Here is an 18730-nt window from a genome sequence, read left to right as displayed (position 1 = left end):
ATGTACCAAGCACAACTCCACACGTCTCCAGCACCCGTCAACTCACCGTTCAAACAGGTCCCAGCAATCAGGTACGAGTGGGTGACGCCTGCCACCACGAGCAGCCGCCTCGCCGCTCCTCCTCCCTCCTCCCCACGCTGAGGAGGCGAGCGTCCGAGCCGCTGCCTCACAGCCACAGGCAGCGTTACACACAGAGGCCGGGGGAGACACACACCAGATACACCTACGGCTTTAACCAAACCGGCGGGCGTAGTGGTTACACGTTTAGATACGCACAAAGGGATAGTGAGTACAGTGATGATGAAGGTAGGTACGTGCAAAACGCTGCGTCCAAGCCAAGCACGAGGTACAAGTTTGGGTTCGCCTCCAACAGCCAGACGCTGAGTAGCTTCAACAGGCCCATAGATGGAAACCTAAACAGGGAAAGGTGTGAATACGAATACACACACAGCCACACGCTCGCAGATATGCAAAGCCACACCACGTTTGATAACACGCGCGCCGTAGTCGACGCTCAGGGAAACACGCAGCATTGCGCGGGCAGTCGCGCTGCCAGGCACGCTCGCAGCCGCACTCTGGGTGATATCCACAGACAGGACAGCCCTCAGAGTAGCAGCTACACCGAAAACATCCGAGCCATGGCGGGGCAGATGTACGGAGACCCGCCCACACGCAGCAGGATACCCTCTCAAAGCCGCAGACACACACACACATCTGCAGACAGATACGCACATAACTACGTATACAACCAGGCTCTGACCAGACAACACTTTGGACTCTGACAGAACGGGAGTGCATGTGCGCGCGCCTGTGTGTGTGTGTGTGTGTGTGTGTGTGTGTGTGTGTGTGTGTGTGTGTGTGTGTGTGTGTGTGTGTGTGTGTGTGTGTGTGTGTGTGTGTGTGTGTGTGTGTGACTGCGTGTATGTGCTGCAAACAACAAACACTGCTGAGCTCCTGCATGTGGTGAACAGAGCATATTCGTAAAGATAAAATTAAGGAATTGAAAAATGTAATGATATGATGGAGAAAATGCCACTTTTTTTTTTTCTCTTTTACTCCAAATCCTTAATGTGTGACTACAGTACCGTTTCAGTGATCAATGATGTGGAAGCATATTAATCTGTCTGAAAGCTTTCCTCTGCCAATGCCACTAGTCACACCATTAACATTTAGCTCCCTTTTTAAAAAAATTACTCATAACTCAGCGCTGCACTAAACTCCTCACTGACTCTCCTTTCTGCCACGTTGGTTTAACTCACTAAAATTAGCTGATTATTTTTTCACACCACTGGGTTGTCTGCATGCCGTAAAGGCTGAATCTGCTCTTTCCTGTTTTTTGTCTGTTTGTGTAAAGTTTTGTATCAACTTTTCCTCCTTAATTTCTGCTTTTTTTTTTTTAAGGGAATGTACTCTTGCTTTCCTGTTGCAGCTGCCTGTTTCTATCCTCTGTTAAATAAAGCTGATGTGAAGTCTCTTGCATGCCCGTCTGTCTGGTTTTCTGTTGGGTTTCCTTCTTCTTAGCTTCATTCCCTCTTTATTAAATGATATTCTGTTCTCTGCTCCCCTTGTTTTGGCCTCAGCATCTCTTTTCTTTCCTGCCTTGTTTTTAGCCCCTCTTACTTGCACATACTAAAATGTTTCATAGAATTAACTTGAAATTACCCCCAAAAAATGCTGTAGGACATATCACAAACTGTAAACTGGAAGACACATTCTCAGTCAAATAGGAAATAATTAACATATTTCAAGAATATCAAATGAAAAAGTAGAATTGGTATTCATAAATGCTGTGAAGCACAGCTGTGAACGCTCTTGCTTCTTTCAGAAGTGAGAAATGTGTTAAAAAATCTGACTGCATCAAATGTGTTAACCTTTACTTATTTTTACCTTTCTCCTTTTTTTTCTCTTAAAGTGCTGTTATTAAGAAAAAACTCTTAACTCTTAATGTGTTCCAAAAAAAAAGAAAAGGCTAGGCTGCCGGTTTCTTTAATCCCTGGTGGTTAATGGGTGAGCAACATAGCAATCAATCACAAAGTCACACACAAAAATGCTGCGTTCATCCGCTGCTTGAAAAGCAGCACAAATTCCTGGATGGACGGCATGATGAAAAAGATATCAAGCATGACAAACGGAAAAATAGCAGCTTTTTGTTCTGCATTTCTGCTGAACTCGGTGCTGAACCGTGGATGATTATTTCAAAAAGCTTCAAAAAAGATTTCACAGCAGTTAAAGCAGATGCTCGGTGATAATGTGTGGAAGAGAGGAGTAACATGGGAGGGTTCTCCCGGTTGATTGCCATTGACCTACCCATTGTGGCATCTCATCTATGCTTGCATCTATGCCCTGTGTGTGTGTGTGTGTGTGTGTGTGTGTGTGTGTGTGTGTGTGTGTGTGTGTGTGTGTGTGTGTGTGTGTGTGTGTGTGTGTGTGTGTGTGTGTGTGTGTGTTTGACTCAGTGTTAGTTATCCAAGCAGCATGTGGATAAATGCGATCAAACACAGTTCAAAGTTCAGTTTATATCTACGTAGTCCTTCTTCTCTCATTATCCAGAGCCCCTCAGCTTCACCATCTCTGTCTGGAACTGGCTGTCAATCAGGGCTGCATGATGAGACCTTAAATCCTAACGTGAGAAACTACCACATTTACCGTCTTAAACAACAATAACTATTTGATCTGATGCATCTCAGCATTATATTTTCATTCTTGGGACGGCTAGTTTGTGAGGTTTTTAATAATTAACTACTGGACTTGATGAGGCCCTGATTTATTGGCCAAACTTCTGGTCAGATATCATTGGATGTTGAAGGTATTCCCAGTCTAATTAAATGGGATTCTAATCATTTATTGACATTTATATTATGTGAGTATGCAGTACGAGTACTATTAGATCAGTAACAGATCTAAATGTAAGTAACTTTTCCTCCATTTTAAGTCTTTAATGATCCCTGATCTCTCTTTTAGTGCAACCCTTCACAAAGTGAAGTCTATAAAATGTACATGCATTGATCTTGCCTCTTTTTCATATTCAAAGATTTTCGACACTCACACCCTTAATGAACTATATTGAGAGTTAAATGGAAACATCCTGAATATCAGTTCTTACTTTACTTATGTTGCACCTTCCATTCAGATTACTTGAATTTAAAGTACTTAACATTCATCTGAGCATCAATACGTCTAAGTGAAAAGATAAACAGTAAAACTGAAGCCTAAAATTGTAGATACATGGCTAATATTAGAAATAGAACAACTTAAAACAAAAAGAAATACCCTCTAGTTTCTGTGTTCTCGTTTTTTTCCTCTCTTGCGCGCCATCACGAGCTCAATGAGATGTGTGCGGGGTGGGTGACACAGTAGGCTGAGGCAGGGCTAAGCCTCTCAGAAGCCTTTTGTATGCAGCTGTAGGTTAAGACTAGCTGCATAGATGGATGGATCCCCCTCTCTCACCACCCCCTGTTTACTTATTGTTGTGGGATTAAGATATCTGACTGCCTGTCTGCCAGGCGGCTTCAAAAGCCTCAGGCAAACTGGAGGCCGAGGATGGATGGATAAATAGATAGAATGATGGATGCAGGGATGGAGGGGGAGGCTATGATGGGATTTATGTGTCACTGACACATGCAGAAGAAAGATCAGAAGTTTATGTGCAAATTCATACGACACATATGAGCCCAGTGTGATTGACAGCTTTGATGTGGTGACATATTAAGATGTATGGTAGCCACTAATGATACCCCTGGGACTGCATGACATTGTGAACACACCCCACCCAAAGCTTTGATATGAGGAAGCCACAGGAACACCTTTCATTATTGTACACTGCATCTGAGGACTGTATTTTTTTTTTTATCACACTTAAATAAGTGTGTGTAGGTGTGTGTCTGCTTTTGCTTGTTCTGTGTGTTTATGACAGCTGTAGTTCCCATCTCTTTGACCAGAGAAGGCTTCTTTCATCCTCCACCATCACTGATTCCCATCAGCACCACTAGTGCCTATTTCCATCTGTGGGGTGCGGGTCCTTTGTAGTGCAGAATGGCTGGTCCATAATATGCCTGTCAGTCCTCTCAGGATTATCTTAATTACTGTGTTTTCATTCACGAACATAAGGAGGATTTAAAAAAAAAAAAAAAAAAAAAAGTGTTTAGATCCACATCGATGATTTAAAAAACAGCCAAAAGCTTATGAAAATAGGAATCTGTATATCTGTTGTATATTGTTATTTGCTGTATAGGTATTTACCCCTCACTCATTACCATTAGGGAGGTGTTAGTTGGTCCCAACGTACAACCTGAGTCATCTTCCTCTCTGTTTACTGATGTGCTGACGTGGTCACAACACCACAGACAGAAGTCATACTTTGAAAAGTAGGATTGGGTTATCAGTCTGTACTGTATATGGAAGCTGCTGCTAGCTGATACTTGGTGCCAGTATTATATACCATTAATGACTGATATGCGGTAAAAAATGAAATAAAAAAAAAGACTCCAGTCCTTCTGGGTGATAAAATAAATTACTTTAAACTTCAGTTGTATGAGGCAGCATCATCAATTTTTCACAAGTCCCAACTTTGACTGACCCATTTTTTTTTTTTGTGTGTGCATATGATGACCTAATAACCATTTTTTTATAGTTTCTTTCATGTCTTTGTTTGTTGACAGGAGCCTCGGGGCCATGATGCCCACTACAGAGCTGCAGGACCCTCTAGACCCCCAAACACAGAGTCCACCATAAATGGTGCGAGTCACACTCCAGTGCCAACCAACAGCTATGCATACAGCAACTCTGGAAGTGGTGAGCACACAAAGAAAGACGCACACACGACAATGTGCGCACTATTGGTCCATTTGAACTGTCAGATTGTCAACATTAGGCTTGGAGTGTTTGTGTACTTCCGTTATCTGCAGCTGAGTGCGTACACACAGTATGTTTGTCAGTGTACGTGCTTCTATATATATATATGTGTGTGTGTGTGTGTGTGTGTGTGTGTTTTCCATCGCCGCACGGCATGAAACCCAGCCAAGGCTCCTGACACTGTAGTTTTTTTGGTGGGGGTTTCGGTCGCCGTAGCATCCACACTAACCATTTTATAGCACCGCATTACAAAACTGTCACATCTCTACCGAGCTCTGTCTTTGTATCTCTTTTCACTCTCGTCCCTGCATATTTATAGCAGGAGAAAGGGAAGTCATTAACTATGTTTTCCCGAACGCGATGCTTTGCTTTTCATGTGCAAAAGATCTGACCTTGGAATCATTACGCTGATGAAACGTCTCCTAAGTGGGCCGGATTGGCATACAGGGTAGTGTGCAGCATAGCTGTTGTGTTAAAAAAAAAAACACACACACACAAGAAAGGCTAACAAACTGTTTTAAATTCATTCTTTATCTCGCTCCTGCCTCCCCCCCGCTCCCCCTCCCCATACACACATTTGGGATGCAAAGAAGCTGAAGATGCTTTTCTCACTGGGACTTTGTCAGCTCTCCATCACACTGGAGCAGCAGCAGTACAGTTATTCATTTTATTACAAGGGGGGGGATTTCAACACAAAGGGTTTACAGTGGGGAAATGATGCGCTTGCTGGGTTTACAGTTTATGGCAATGTTGCAAAGAAGTTAGAGAGAATGAGGCTTTGGTGTGTGTTTTAGTTTTGTCTGAATGTGCGTTAAGCACGAGAAGTATGCATTCATCTTTGATGTAAAGCTTCTAAATGTCTGACCTTGCTAAGCTCTTTATTGACCGTATTGATCCAAGGTTTAATTTTGTCTAATGTCTGTAATTGAATATGTGCCTAGTGACTGATTATTAGAAATAATGAATAATATTTTGAACTATACAGTTTCTAAAACTAGATTTCAACGTGTAAACACCCGTTCAGCATTGTTTACGCTTTTATTGCCTTCAGGACTGATGTTAAGGTTAATTCAGGCAGCTTTATTTTTGATATTGTCGCCAGCTAAATCAAGGTACAAGCTTAAAACAAAAACAAAAAAAAACGAAATGCCACTGAAAATGTGTTAAAATGAACAGAAAAGTCAACACCTTTTTCTGTTTTCCAACTTACTCAAACGAGAGCTTTGATTCCCTCCTGATAAACAAAATCTGTGTTGATTTATTTATTTATTTTTGTGCGTTTGTTTCTCCTCAGCTCTGTATCCTGCTGCGACCACCAATGGCAGCTACAGTCACTGCGGCAACGAGGACGAGGAGCTGGAGCAAGGCTTCCCCCCCCCGCCCTCTCCCGGCGCCGTGGAAGAGATGAATAGAGACTTGCCACTAACTCCCCCGCACTACGGGTACCTCCCCTCCCCACCACACACTGTGCCTGGAACCATCTGCACTCTATTAAACTACACACAGGGCCGCAGTTATTATATCCTAATGGTACTCTTAATATTGCACTCTGTTTTATGAGATAAAGAAGAGTTATTACTCTAAATATTACAACGCGCATATGCATTATTTAGAGTCTATAGTCTAATTGCAACAGTCTATTTGGATTGTGCACAAGTAATTATGGTGGTAACATAATAGAGTAAATTCTGTAGTCAGGCTCAGAAAGAACTGTGATACGTCTGTTGGCGACCTGCTGTACTGACAACAGAAACACCAATTTCAAGTTGATTATAATCATCTGCTAAGGAAATGTTGACTTATATTTGTACATTTCATGCTAAAAAAACTAAACTTTTTCAAATAAATATGTTCTGTTATATAGAATTAGGTTAGAGTGTAAACTCGGCTCTGACAACACAACAGTCTCATATAATCTGTAAAACTCATCTCACAAACAGAATTAGTGTTGTCGTCGTAATCGTGTTAATTTAGTTCTGCTGAAGAAAACACTTACAAAGACTGTTTTGAAAGATTCTGTGAAGGGTCTTAAAAATGTTTGAATATCTGCAGTGTGTGTGTGTGTGTGTGTGTGTGTGTGTGTGTGTGTATAGTGTCTCTGATTCAGAAATCTGGCATCGGTTGACTTGTTTCCATGTTGGCTGAATGGCGACAGTAGATGCTATTGTTTTACTGAATCGTGCCATCTGGATCGGAGGAAATTAAATGATCTGTTGTCTGTGCGAGTTTGTGACTTCCAAATTCTGCCTCCTCTTACTTGTGCAAGTGATGTAACAAACACGAAAGTCACTGTTACTGCCCCCTTGCACAGACCCAGAGTGAAGACTGATCAACTGATTGATTTGATACCAACTTGTGACTGTTGTTTGGCAGCGAGTTTCAGAGTCTGCCCCACATGGATGCAGCTTTCCACAACGATAAGGACAACAGACCTCGAAATAGAGCGTCCAAGAGCATGGACCTGGGTGAGCTTACACACACACACACACACACACACACACCTGCACACACACAACTCCCTTCAGCAGTGAAACAAGCTCTTGTTTTCTTTCTCACCAGCCTTCAATCACTTCAAACACATTTTCTCAGGCAAAAACATACAAACCACATTGTTGTCTCAACCGTCACAGAGTACCAGTCTAATCATGGACCCAGACTACAAACAGACACGCAGCCACAACAGCGATCACATGTTCCTTATCAGTACATTTCTGTGTTGTGAGATGGAGCCCGCTCCTATTATCCCCGGCCTAAAGGGATTTGACCCCCCGAACTCCTAAACCCAGGGGCTTTCCAACCAACTAGATGAACACGCCATGTGGTGTGTGCGTGCGCACACGTGTGTGCTTCGTGTTTGTGTGTGAATGAAACGCATGAGGTTTCCAATCTCATGGCTTGCTGTGTGTGTGGAAGGCGAGAACGAAGGGGATGATTTCCTCGTATTAACCCGCGCTGACCCTTCCATCCCTTCTTTCTTCTTCGTCGGTCTCTCCCCTCTTATCATGTTTCTAACTTTCCTCTTTTTGATACTTCTTTCATATTACAACATCAGTGCTCTTTTTTCTTTATTCCCCATCTCTGTTTTTAGTTCTGTTTCTCAACGTTTCCTTCATCTTTGTTTATCTTTCTTGTTCCTTTCCACACTTTTCCGAACTGAAAGCTGATGAGTTCATTGCTCTTGCTCTCTTCTTTTCTATCTCTTTTTCTTCCTCTGCCTCGCTCTGATTTCCAATCCCGGTTCATTAGGTTCAGTGGATTGGCTTTCTTCCTGCAGCACACGCCTCTTCCACCCAAGCTGATTGGCTTTCATTATGGACAAGGGTGGGGGGTCCCGCACACGCGGCCGTGCACACACAGACACACCCTCTCTGCTCCATCCCACTGAGGACCCACTCCAATACCCACCGCTATCTGTCTCCCCGCTCTGGCTTCTATCTCCATCTCTGGCCATCCTCCATTTCAATCTGTTGTTTTGTGTGTTTTTTTTCCTGTTATCACTGCAGTTCTATTCATCCCTTCCCTCTCCAAAGGGCTGAAATAAGGTAGTTAGCAGAGCTCTGTGTGTGTGTGTGTGTGTGTGTGTGTGTGTGTGTGTGTGTGTGTGTGTGTGTGTGTGTGTGTGTGTGTGTGTGTGTGTGTGTGTGTGTGTGTGTGTGTGTGTGTGTGTGTGTGTGTGTGTGTGCGTGTGTGTGTGTGTGATTGCCCACATGTACAAAGATGGCTCTGAACACACACAAGACCTCAGATACTGACCCTGTCTGAACAATTTGTATTTAAAGAGACATTTGTTTTGGTCTTCAGGAGAGTTTCCCACACATCACTCTTTACAGTCGCATGTATCTAAGCTTCAGCGCCGAGGAGCAGGTTTAGCTTTTATTAAACACCACTTGATAGAAAGAGGTGAGCCGCTTTTATTGAGCCTGGATGCCTTAGCAAATAGTGTGTTGACTCAGAGCTTTCACTCACACAGAAATCCTCCACCTACCGGTGCCGACTTGAAGACTCTATAGCTATAACAAACTCTGAATTTTCTGAGACTCACCAAAGTTGTATGTTCAGATCTGAGAATCATCAATCTGTTTTTTTTTTTTTATTTATTTTTTTTATAAAAGGTAAAACATAAAATAAAACTCCAATATAACTTCTTCAGGGCAGGACAGGAAGTCTGTGGCAGTCAGGTTTTTTTCACTAGTGCTTTTATAAATCTAAAAAGCCATGGTCTGCTTTGGAAAATGGTCAGTATGGATTGTTTTTAAGATGCTTAAAGTGGATGGAAACATCAGACCTTTTAGGACTTGCAGACCACTCTTTGCAGTCTAAGTGATTTTACAATGACTCAGATTACATTTAAAAAAAAAAAAATCATTTGACTAATTGACTGATTTAACTGAGACTCTCTTTACCAAAATCTGTCAAAGTTGTCCTTAAAGAGCAGCCGAACAAACTTATTAGAGGAACAATGTGATTTCCTGTGTGCACATCAGGCCACTGTGGAGTTTACTTCATGTAACACCTTACTGTCAGGGTTAACAATACATAACATTTCCTGTGGCCGGTTTATAATGAAAGCAACCACAAGTTCATCCTTTCTTTAGTCCAAGTGGTCCCGTTTGAAAGAGCTGGCAGCGATAATGCAGCACCATGCCAGGCTGTGAAACAGTCAACTCAGCAGTATATATGTGCAATAGACGAAGATGCATAAAAGAGGCACGTGTTAAGGGTCCTGAAGCAAAGTACACAGAGGTTCATGGTAAAGAGACCGAAAGGTCAAAAGTAGGAACAAAAACTGATGACGACAGATGCAGCAGTTGCACCACATCCCACTGACTCTGTCTGTCGTGCTCTCTCTACGTCTTCTTTAGTTGCTTACTCAGTTGTCTGTCTCAACCTCCCTCTGTCCACCTCTCTCTCAATCCTCACTCATTTTCTTCTCCTGTTTCCAACTTAATTGCCCTTTCCGTCTGTCTCCTGCTCTCTCGACGCTGCCTTTCCTTCCATCTTATCATCAACTCTATACGTTTCTCTTATTGTTACTTTCCCCCTCTGTTTTTGTCACTTCTTCTTACTTTCTTCTTCTATCCTCCACTCCCCCCCCCCACTTAGAAATACATGATATCCCCAGTAATATACAGGAACGCTATGCTGCTTCTTCAGTATTGTACGGCTACTCTAACATTGTGTGGTCATATTCCAGAAGTCCAGTAACAGAATAAATATATGTAACGTTATAAGGTGGCTGACTGGACATTAAAAGATCTATTTTTCATTTTTAGCCTTCAGCAGTGACAAACTTGGCAGCTGGCCATGCTGACTTTTATCTTTCCCCTGCAGAAAAGGAAGCTTTTCATTATCTCTCAGGGTCATGTGGCCCTAAATATTTTTCTTTTTCTCCCACAATTTGAAAAGTATTTAATTTTAATTTTATCTGTCACATGTGCACAAGAAAGTTATTCCTGTTTCTTTGTCCCTGTGGCTACAGATGTGTCACCGCAGGGTTTTTATGAAGCCACCTTTTTTTGATTTCCGCCTTTACTTTCAGCGATTGTGGGTTTTTTTTTTTGTACCTCTGCTTCTCCCCGACACACCAAGTCACACTGCATCTGTCACTTCTTGCTCTCTTTCTCCCCAGTATTCTCCCCTCATCTCTCATTTTCTCTAACACTTCCCCTCATCTGTGTGCTGGGAAAATTCACCTCATAAAAAAATGAAAAGGATTATTTAAGAGAAATAGCAGCATAATGAAAACGTATTATTGTATCCCTTGGTGCACCGCCTGTGGTGGCTGCCGCTGGCCGACCGCAATCCTAGTTAGATTAGGCGGTGGAGGTGGGTGGGGTGTTTGTGTTTTTTTTAGTTTTTTTACTTGTTTTCTTCTTCCTCCCGTTATTATTTCTCTCATTGTCTCATCTCTATCTGCTCTCATTTTGTCTCACAATATCCCTCTTTCGTCTGTATTTCTTATATTTCTGCTTCTTTTTCATTTCCTCTTTCAGTCTGTGTCATTTTGTCCCTCGCTCGTCCTCCTCCCATCTCATGCGGGGAGTCAATTTACAGGCATATGCCAGCACCGGCAAGAACCATTTATGAAGCTACACAAAGCACTGTAATGACCTCCCGCTACTTTTTGCTTCAGTATTTGTGACTTGTATGATATGTGTGTGATTTTTGCCTCTTTTTTTGTGTCCCAGTGGCAGATGAGAGCAACGTGGGATCACTGGTGGGGCAGGGCAATGGTGAGTGTTTCTGCATGAACTCGAATCTACCACACGTCTCTCCATCCACACAGAAAAATCAACCTTTCCTTTGTATTTTCCTACCGCTTCTCAAACATTTCCTCTTGCCTCCCCCTCCTTATGCTCCCCGGCTGACAAAGTTGAGTTGTGAAGCACTTAGTGTCTGAGCTCTTGCTGCTTTATAGCCGCCCAGGTCAGCAGCCCACAGTGTTCAATCCTCACCCGGCTGACAGCAGCCGAATTACATTACAATGGCGACTGCTTCAGTTATTTCTTCACACTCAGTTCCGCCTTGCTTTATTTGAGAAAAATCTGGTTAAAGGCAAAATAGATTCATTTTACTGTTTTTTTTTTACAGTGACATTACACAGCTTACATTCTATCTCGTTTGCTGTATGAGTCAAGAATGGAAGTATTTCTGTTGTTCTCACTTTAACAGAAACACCATCACTATACCAGCCATCACTATACCATACTGATTGACGTGTGATCTCTAGGAAGGGCGGTGCAGAAACGGCACAGCAATAACGGCAGACAAGGAGAAAGACAAATCCACATATTTTATGCCTTTTTTTTTTTTTTTACTGTTATTTGATAGTGACGGTGAGGCGATGGCAGGAAATTAGAAGGGGGATGACATGCAACAAAGGCCTCCGGACTCATGGTGTTAGAGCTCTAGGCTCACACCTCCAAGATGAGTCTTGATTGGCATTTAATGCTGAATATAATGTTCATCTTTTGGGTGAGACAAAATAGAAAAAAAAAGAATTTAGACAAAGGAAATCGCCTGCAAGGTTGAGTTGCAGGGTCGACTGCCTGTTGGAACAGGTTGGGCTGTGATTGGAACAAATAGCAGGGAGTCAGAAGTAACTGCTCCAGCTTTTCTTGGCCAGTGCTGGAAGACTCTGCGGTGGTTCTGGACAGATCCAGTATGACTACAAATCACTTAGCGTGCAGGCTCGGCTGACCATCTCCAGCTGGGCTGCAGAGGTCATGATTTTAATTGTGGAGTTCAGCGGTGTAGATACAGTGTACCTCATTTGGAGCGCCCGCTGTCTTTTATTACAACAACAAGAAAAGAATCATGACCAGCATTTTGGTTCTGAGGCATGTCCTGACACTCACTCACACACTCACACTCACACACACACACACACAGCTCCACCGATCTCTTAAATCCACCTGCAACAGTCAGCTAAGCCTGTTGCCAGTGGAATACAAATGGCCTGAGCACCGCTGCTGACCTCAAATCCCCCACAGTCAGCATTCCCACAAGTGGCTTCACCTCCGCCTTCCTCCTCCTCTTCTTCCTGATACCCCCCCCCACACACACACACGCACGCACGCACGCACACACACACACACACACACACACACACACACACACACACACACACACACACACACACACACACACACACACACACACACACACTCCTTCCCTCCCCTTCCTCCCCTGCTATGATTTTCCTGGCATTTCTAAGCGCCCATAACCCTTAAGGCCCACGATAAATAAAGCGATCCATTTCTTCGCCGCAGCATTCCTTTCTTCTTCTGTGTTTTTTTCATCTCCCCTCTGCCTGACATCTCAGCTAATGCGTATTGACAGGGCTTTTGCGTGTTTCAAATTTTTGCTGATGCAGTGTATTTGCCCAGCTTCCTGCGCCATCCCACCACCTCCACCGCCCCCCTTTCTAAATGGCCTCAGTGTTTCTTTATGGGCTTTGACATATTTCATTAGGCGGATGGTCTTAAGAGGCCTGCCTGGCTTCTTTAATCTGGCTAAAACCCTTTTTCTTTGGCTGAAGCTGCCGTGAGGTGCGCTTCACTCCTCTAGCTCTTTCTCTCTCTCTCCCTCCATCTTTCTCTCTGTCACTTACTTAAGCTGTCCCACTCTCCTTCTTTCTCCTGCCATGATTCTCCAGTCTTAGGAGTCTCCATCTTAATCTCAATAGAGCTTTCAGTTTTCTTTCTTTTTTTTTTTTTTTGCTTTCATCTCTACTACCAGTAGTTCTTTTCCCGCTTCTTCCCAATCACTTCCCTCTTGATTATTCTCTGCTCTTTGTCGCCAGAATCATCCACATTTTTAGCATCCTTTCAATCCCAAAACTTTCTCTCTCTGTCTCCCTTTCTCTCTCTCCTCCCCTGCATCCACTTCTTTCTATGTGATCACTCTGATTCTCTTTCTCTCAACAGGCTGATCCTTTTTTAGTAACTCTCTCTCTCTCTTTCTCTCTCTGTCGCTTCCCCCGCTCAGCTGCAGCTGTATCTGTTCCAGCCTTATGTGATTATGGTGAACATGCTCCCGTCTTGGAGTTTCCTCTACTGAGTCAGACGCAGCCCATCATCTCCCAGTGTGTTTTGTGACTGTGTGCGTGTGCGTGTGCGCGCGCGCGTGTGTGTGTGTGTGTGTGTGTGTGTGCATGTTGAACACCCTGCAAACAGCCAGAAGAGTAATGGACAGATATCCCTTCATTCATCCCTCCATTTCTCTCACTTAGTGTCTAACATCTCCCCTGGCAGCAGGCTGCACCTCTTACAACACACCTGGGAACTCATCCACCACACACACACGCACGCACGCACACACACACACACGCACTCACACTCTACATGCACACGGACACATACACACACAGAGACACCAGGGCTCTGCATCTCAGTCTTATGCATACCTACTTGCTGTTTCTTGTGTTGCTCTCCAGTCTTTTTTTATGCTTTAAATGTTTCCTAATGTTCATTTGAAAGATAGTTGTTGGACTCCGGATGTTTAGTGCTGACTTGCTGAAAGCTAACCCTGCAGCAGTGCCACCAGTGCCATCGCCCTGCGTGCCCATTAGTCCCTGTTGTTTCTTCTTTGCACAATAAGACTTGTAAAAAGCAGCCAGCATCCTGCCAGCGCTTAAGCCTCCGCTTTGTTTCCCTGCTCTTTGTTTGGGTGTTGTGTAACTCTGCCGCTCGCCGCCGTTCGCTCCCAGTCTCACTTTTCCCTCCATCTCTCAGTTCTTTGCATCTGACGTGGTGGAGTTGATATGAGTTGAAAGTCACCATGTGGCACAGATTTTGAAATGATTGATCTGTTTCCACTATTGGATGTAATGGGAAACAAGCAGTAGAGATTCCTTGCTGCATTTACACGGTGAAGGTATTGGGTCTCTTGCGAACTGTGAAGTGTTGGAAAAACTGCATGACTTCTGCTCGTTTTAACTGCAGCTGCTCATCAGTCAGTGTTCCCTCTCTACCTGGGTCTGTTTGGGTTGAGTGCATTTTGGATCCTGTCTATTTATTCTTTGAGGACTGAGGACTAACCCGTGAGGACCATGAAAACAGGATGACTAACATGCAGGATTTTTTTTTTGTCTTTGTTTAGCAGCCCTTTGGATGTCACAAATGTTTTCAAAGGTTACAAGTTGTGATTGGGTGGTTTTCAAATGTCTCTCTTAGACTGTAATGACTGGCTTGAAGTCTGATTATTGCCTTACTGCATAAGCATAGCATCCTGCAGGTGTGTGTGTGTGTGTGTGTGTGTGTGTGTGTGTGTGTGTGTGTGTGTGTGTGTGTGTGTGTGTGTGTGTGTGTGTGTGTGTGTGTGTGTGTGTGTGTGTGTGTGTGTGTGTGTGTGTGTGTGTGCCTGTCTGAATTTATGCACCTTCCAGTTCCCCCTCATTGCACAGGCATTTTTATCGTCCCTGCGTTTACAAATGGCACATGTCCCACTCCACACTGTTCTCTTCAGCCCTCATCCATACTCCGCCACCCCAATCCAGCAGAGGTAGGCTGTAATTATGAAATGGCCTTTTAAGTCCCCTCCAGTTATTAAAGCCATTCATCCAGGTGGAGGCTAAATACAAACAGGCCATATGTCTCTGTTCCCTCATACATCTAAACAGCGAAACACAATTACTGGCAGAGCGACACCTCTACACAGCTTCCTCTGATATAGCTGAGTGCATTCAGATGGTGATGCTTTATGATTGAACAGGTCTTTAATTGGAGTAGAGCTTTGATTGGCCATAACATGGATTGGATTTGCTTTAACTGGCTATACAGTTGTATGAAGTAATTTGATTTGAAGGCAGATGATTAGAAAACATTATTCCTTTTCAAAGGAGATGGCTGGTGATATTGTGTTTTTCTTACTGTCACCAAATCCCATGAAAAAAGTAGTGTGATTAAGGCCTTTTTTTTTAAAGTGGTACTACACATAACTGTTGGTTAGATATAGAAATATGAAAGTGTTATTCGTTAAATGTGACATCCTGTTGGTGTCATGCTGATGACTGCTCACATGTCATCATGGTTTGTTCCAATAAATGGTTTTAAAGCCCCATATTCAGTACATTTAATCCGAGGTAAAGCACTGAAGATTAAAGCAGTTTCATGAGAGACATGTGTGTGCTCTGTCCATTTCTTTGTGTAGTTAAATCCATTCATAAACATTTATTGTGATGGGATTGTTAAAATCTATTGTAATTTGAGAACTTTTAAGGCCCCTATTAAATCACATACAATCGTTCTATCCCTTCCAACACTATATTTAATACTTCTCCTGGAATAGATTTAATAACCTTTCTTGATCGGGGTGACACTGAATCAGGCTTTTTTTTTTTTTTTTTTTTTACAGGTGTGCATGTGTGTCTGTATGTGACGTGTGTTTTTATAGCAGAGTGCAGGTCAGGGCATGTTTCATTGGTCTCCAGAACAACGGCTTCAGGTTTTATTGGCGGATCCTGAGATTGGATCCTAGATTGAAAAGTGTGTGTGTCTTGTGTCTTGTGTCTGTAAGTGTGTGTTCGCTGTACCCAATTTGAAGAGCTATGGCCGGGAGCAAAATGCCCCTTTTCATTGTTGGCCAAAGTGTCTCCTTGGTAACTCAGCATCACCTGTCTCTCTCCCACACACACACACACCTTACTACCACTACCACCCCCAGAAGTTTTGTAAGAGGGGTACTTTTCTTGTAACCGTGGCAACCTTTGCTGCCAAGCTGCTTGATGTGGAGCACATTGTAGTCCAGTTAAAGGGTAAGTGTTAAGATCCTGCTGAGACACTGTGTGTGTGTGTGTGTGTGTGTGTGTGTGTGTGTGTGTGTGTGTGTGTGTGTGTGTGTGTGTGTGTGTGTGTGTGTGTGTGTGTGTGTGTGTGTGTGTGTGTGTGTGTGTCTGGGGGGGGGGATGGGGGGGGGGTTTGCATGTGGACATCCAGTGTTTGTGTGTTTGCTGTGTGACTAGATTATATTTGCAATGGCTGCACTTCAGAGTTTATTTATTCTTTTACCCAGAATTGATAGATTTTGTCAACACAAACATTTACACACATTAGGTTACAAGCATTGACACAAAATGTGCAATAAATATCATCCTTGCTCGCGATTTGACCCCCGTGACATCAAAGTTCAGAGTAGGTTGTATGTATCAGTATGCTGCAGTGACAGGTTGCAGGTGTGTCACCCTCACTTTTGAAGCGACACTTTTTAAAGTACAAAGCGGCATCACAGAGCAGTGTTAGTCCTTGCTGGGCCTGTCAGCGGAGTGGGACCCCGAGGCGACGTTCCAGGCAAAGACTTCACTGCTGTCTGCTCCATGCAGACACGACAGCAGTCAACCTCCATAGAAGTCACAGTATACATATCACAGTGTGATGCGTATGGGTTAGGCATGTGTTCAGGCGGATATTTGCAAGCTTGTGGATACTTGACAGTGTTTGTGTGTTTAGTAAGGAATGCAGGTACTATTTGTACAGTGGTAATTGCAGGGTCTTTGTTTTCAGCATCATTTTTTTTCCTTTAAGGATGTTCCTGTACCACATTTCCAAGATGTTACTTGTTAATTACAAGCTGAAGAAACTGTGTTTTATAGTAAACATTGTCAACACTGTAAATTACTGTTTTAAGTTTTCTTGGAACAGTATCATTGATGTTCTTCAACTGAGAAACCTTAGAACATCTCGGATGATTTATCTCAGATGGAATTAAGAAAACCTTGTTGTTGCAATTAAAAACAACAACAAACAATACATAATAGCGGCTGAACTAAAATGGACCAATGTTTTTATGAACACAGGATTGCACGTTGGCATTTTTGCTGAATAATGCAGTTGCCTTTGAACAGCTCTGCCATCATCTCACATTATTCCTGCAGAAAATGTGACTCTGAAACTTGGGCACCTGAAGTTTGCTCCTTGCTAACTGTGAGATAAAAGTAGTGAAAACGTGACATTATTGTTTGATCTTGGGTGGAGGAGTGTTACAGCTGTGAAGGGCATTGCCCATCATCCAGGCCCTTTCTTGGCTGTTAGGCTGTTTGTCAAATATGTGCACCAGCTTGAATCAGTGGCAATCAGGCAGACACGATGCGAACGGATCCGTGAGAGCATCTGCTGGCACAGCGGGCAGCGATATGTGATAAACGCTGATTTCACCCTCCATTGGATCGAGCTGGCGATGATAGCCACCTCTCCTCCGCTCATCCATCCTATTAAACCCTCATTATTCATTTACCTCCAGCCTCAACCACCTGACATGCATGGAATGAGTGCACTCGCAACCACACACACACAAACATACTCACATACTCAAAAGTGCTCACAATTCTTCTTCTATTTCATCTAAGGCGGTCAAGGACACACATCGCTATCTCATCCAGGCAGTATCATGACTTTCTTTTCTTTTTTTTCTTACTTTGAACAAAATTCTCACATTTTGGAGTAAATACACACGTGCCCACGCACCCAGAGGCACACAGTCTCTGTATAGTGCAGCAGTGCACTGGCAAGGAGCTTAATTCTATCAGGCTGCGAGCTGGACAGCCGTAATTACATTTGTGACACAAATCCTGCCTCTCAAATTGAGCATTTTATTCCTGAGCGCTCCCCCCTCTCTATTTATAACCCCTTATTCCCCATAAATCCCACTTCCTCTCAGAAAGTCAATTTAGGACTTAAAAGGCAGCAACGCTCTGCTTACTTTTCCTCCTCCTGCTCCTCCCCCTCCTCTATCGCCGCTTCAGTCCCCCCCCCCTTTTTTTTTTTTTTCTCTCGCTCTACTTCGGAGCTTTGAAGCCTCTGAAATGACAAAAAAAAAAATGTCTTAAGCAGTGAGTGCCATGATGCGAGAAAGTCATCCCTACAGAAAAGTTTCAGGAAGGGAAAACGATGCTTGCAACCTGTCTGTAACTTCTTTGAAGAGTACTTGTCACTGTTTCATGGTGGTATACAACTGGGAGGGGTGAGTTGCTTTTCTCTGTTGAAAGCAGATTTTTTTTTCTTCGCCCTTCTCGGCCACCTGTCTTTCAAGTTCTCCACCAGCCTCTGTGTCAGGTGCCCCTTTGACAGCATCTTATTCTGCATGACATTTACTCTCTTCTCTCCTTTGTCTCACATTTTAATTTTTTTCTTGCAGCTTTGTCTTCCTGGCCTTCCTTCTTCAGTCTTTTCCCGGTGCCTCCTCCCCCTGCTCTCCCTCCCTGCTGAATCAGCTGTGGCCTTCATTGCCTCCGTCTCCCCTTTCTTCCCCTCTCCAGTTGGAGGCCATACCTGAGTACAGTATGATGGCAGTTCATTTATTCACCCTTTCTCTCTTTTGCGTATGCATGAGCCTGTCAGTTCCCATAGTGCCGCTCCTCACCTGTCCTTGTATACCACTCCAC

At 43.5% G+C, this 18730-nt stretch overlaps 1 protein-coding gene across 2 annotated transcripts in view; it reads left to right on the top strand.

The window, feature by feature from the left end:
- Positions 1-18730, top strand: part of pard3ba (par-3 family cell polarity regulator beta a) — a 133322-nt gene that overhangs the window by 57736 nt on the left and 56856 nt on the right. Inside the window, exons 13-17 of one of the 2 annotated variants that reach the window (XM_069698407.1) lie at positions 1-71; positions 4659-4791; positions 6146-6293; positions 7225-7316; positions 11040-11084. The exon at positions 1-71 is cut by the window's left edge and continues 16 nt beyond it. In XM_069698407.1, the coding sequence (XP_069554508.1) occupies positions 1-71; positions 4659-4791; positions 6146-6293; positions 7225-7316; positions 11040-11084 (489 nt within the window). The remainder of the gene's footprint in view (positions 72-4658; positions 4792-6145; positions 6294-7224; positions 7317-11039; positions 11085-18730) is intronic. The other variant, XM_069698408.1, reaches the window with a different exon arrangement.

This window comes from Brachyistius frenatus, unplaced genomic scaffold (genome assembly GCF_029030835.1).
Source record: "Brachyistius frenatus isolate BFR_SWC_R1_liver_20210118 unplaced genomic scaffold, ASM2903083v1 Contig_26, whole genome shotgun sequence".
Taxonomy (NCBI): Eukaryota; Metazoa; Chordata; class Actinopteri; family Embiotocidae; genus Brachyistius; species Brachyistius frenatus.
This window is presented reverse-complemented; position numbering and strand designations above follow the sequence as displayed.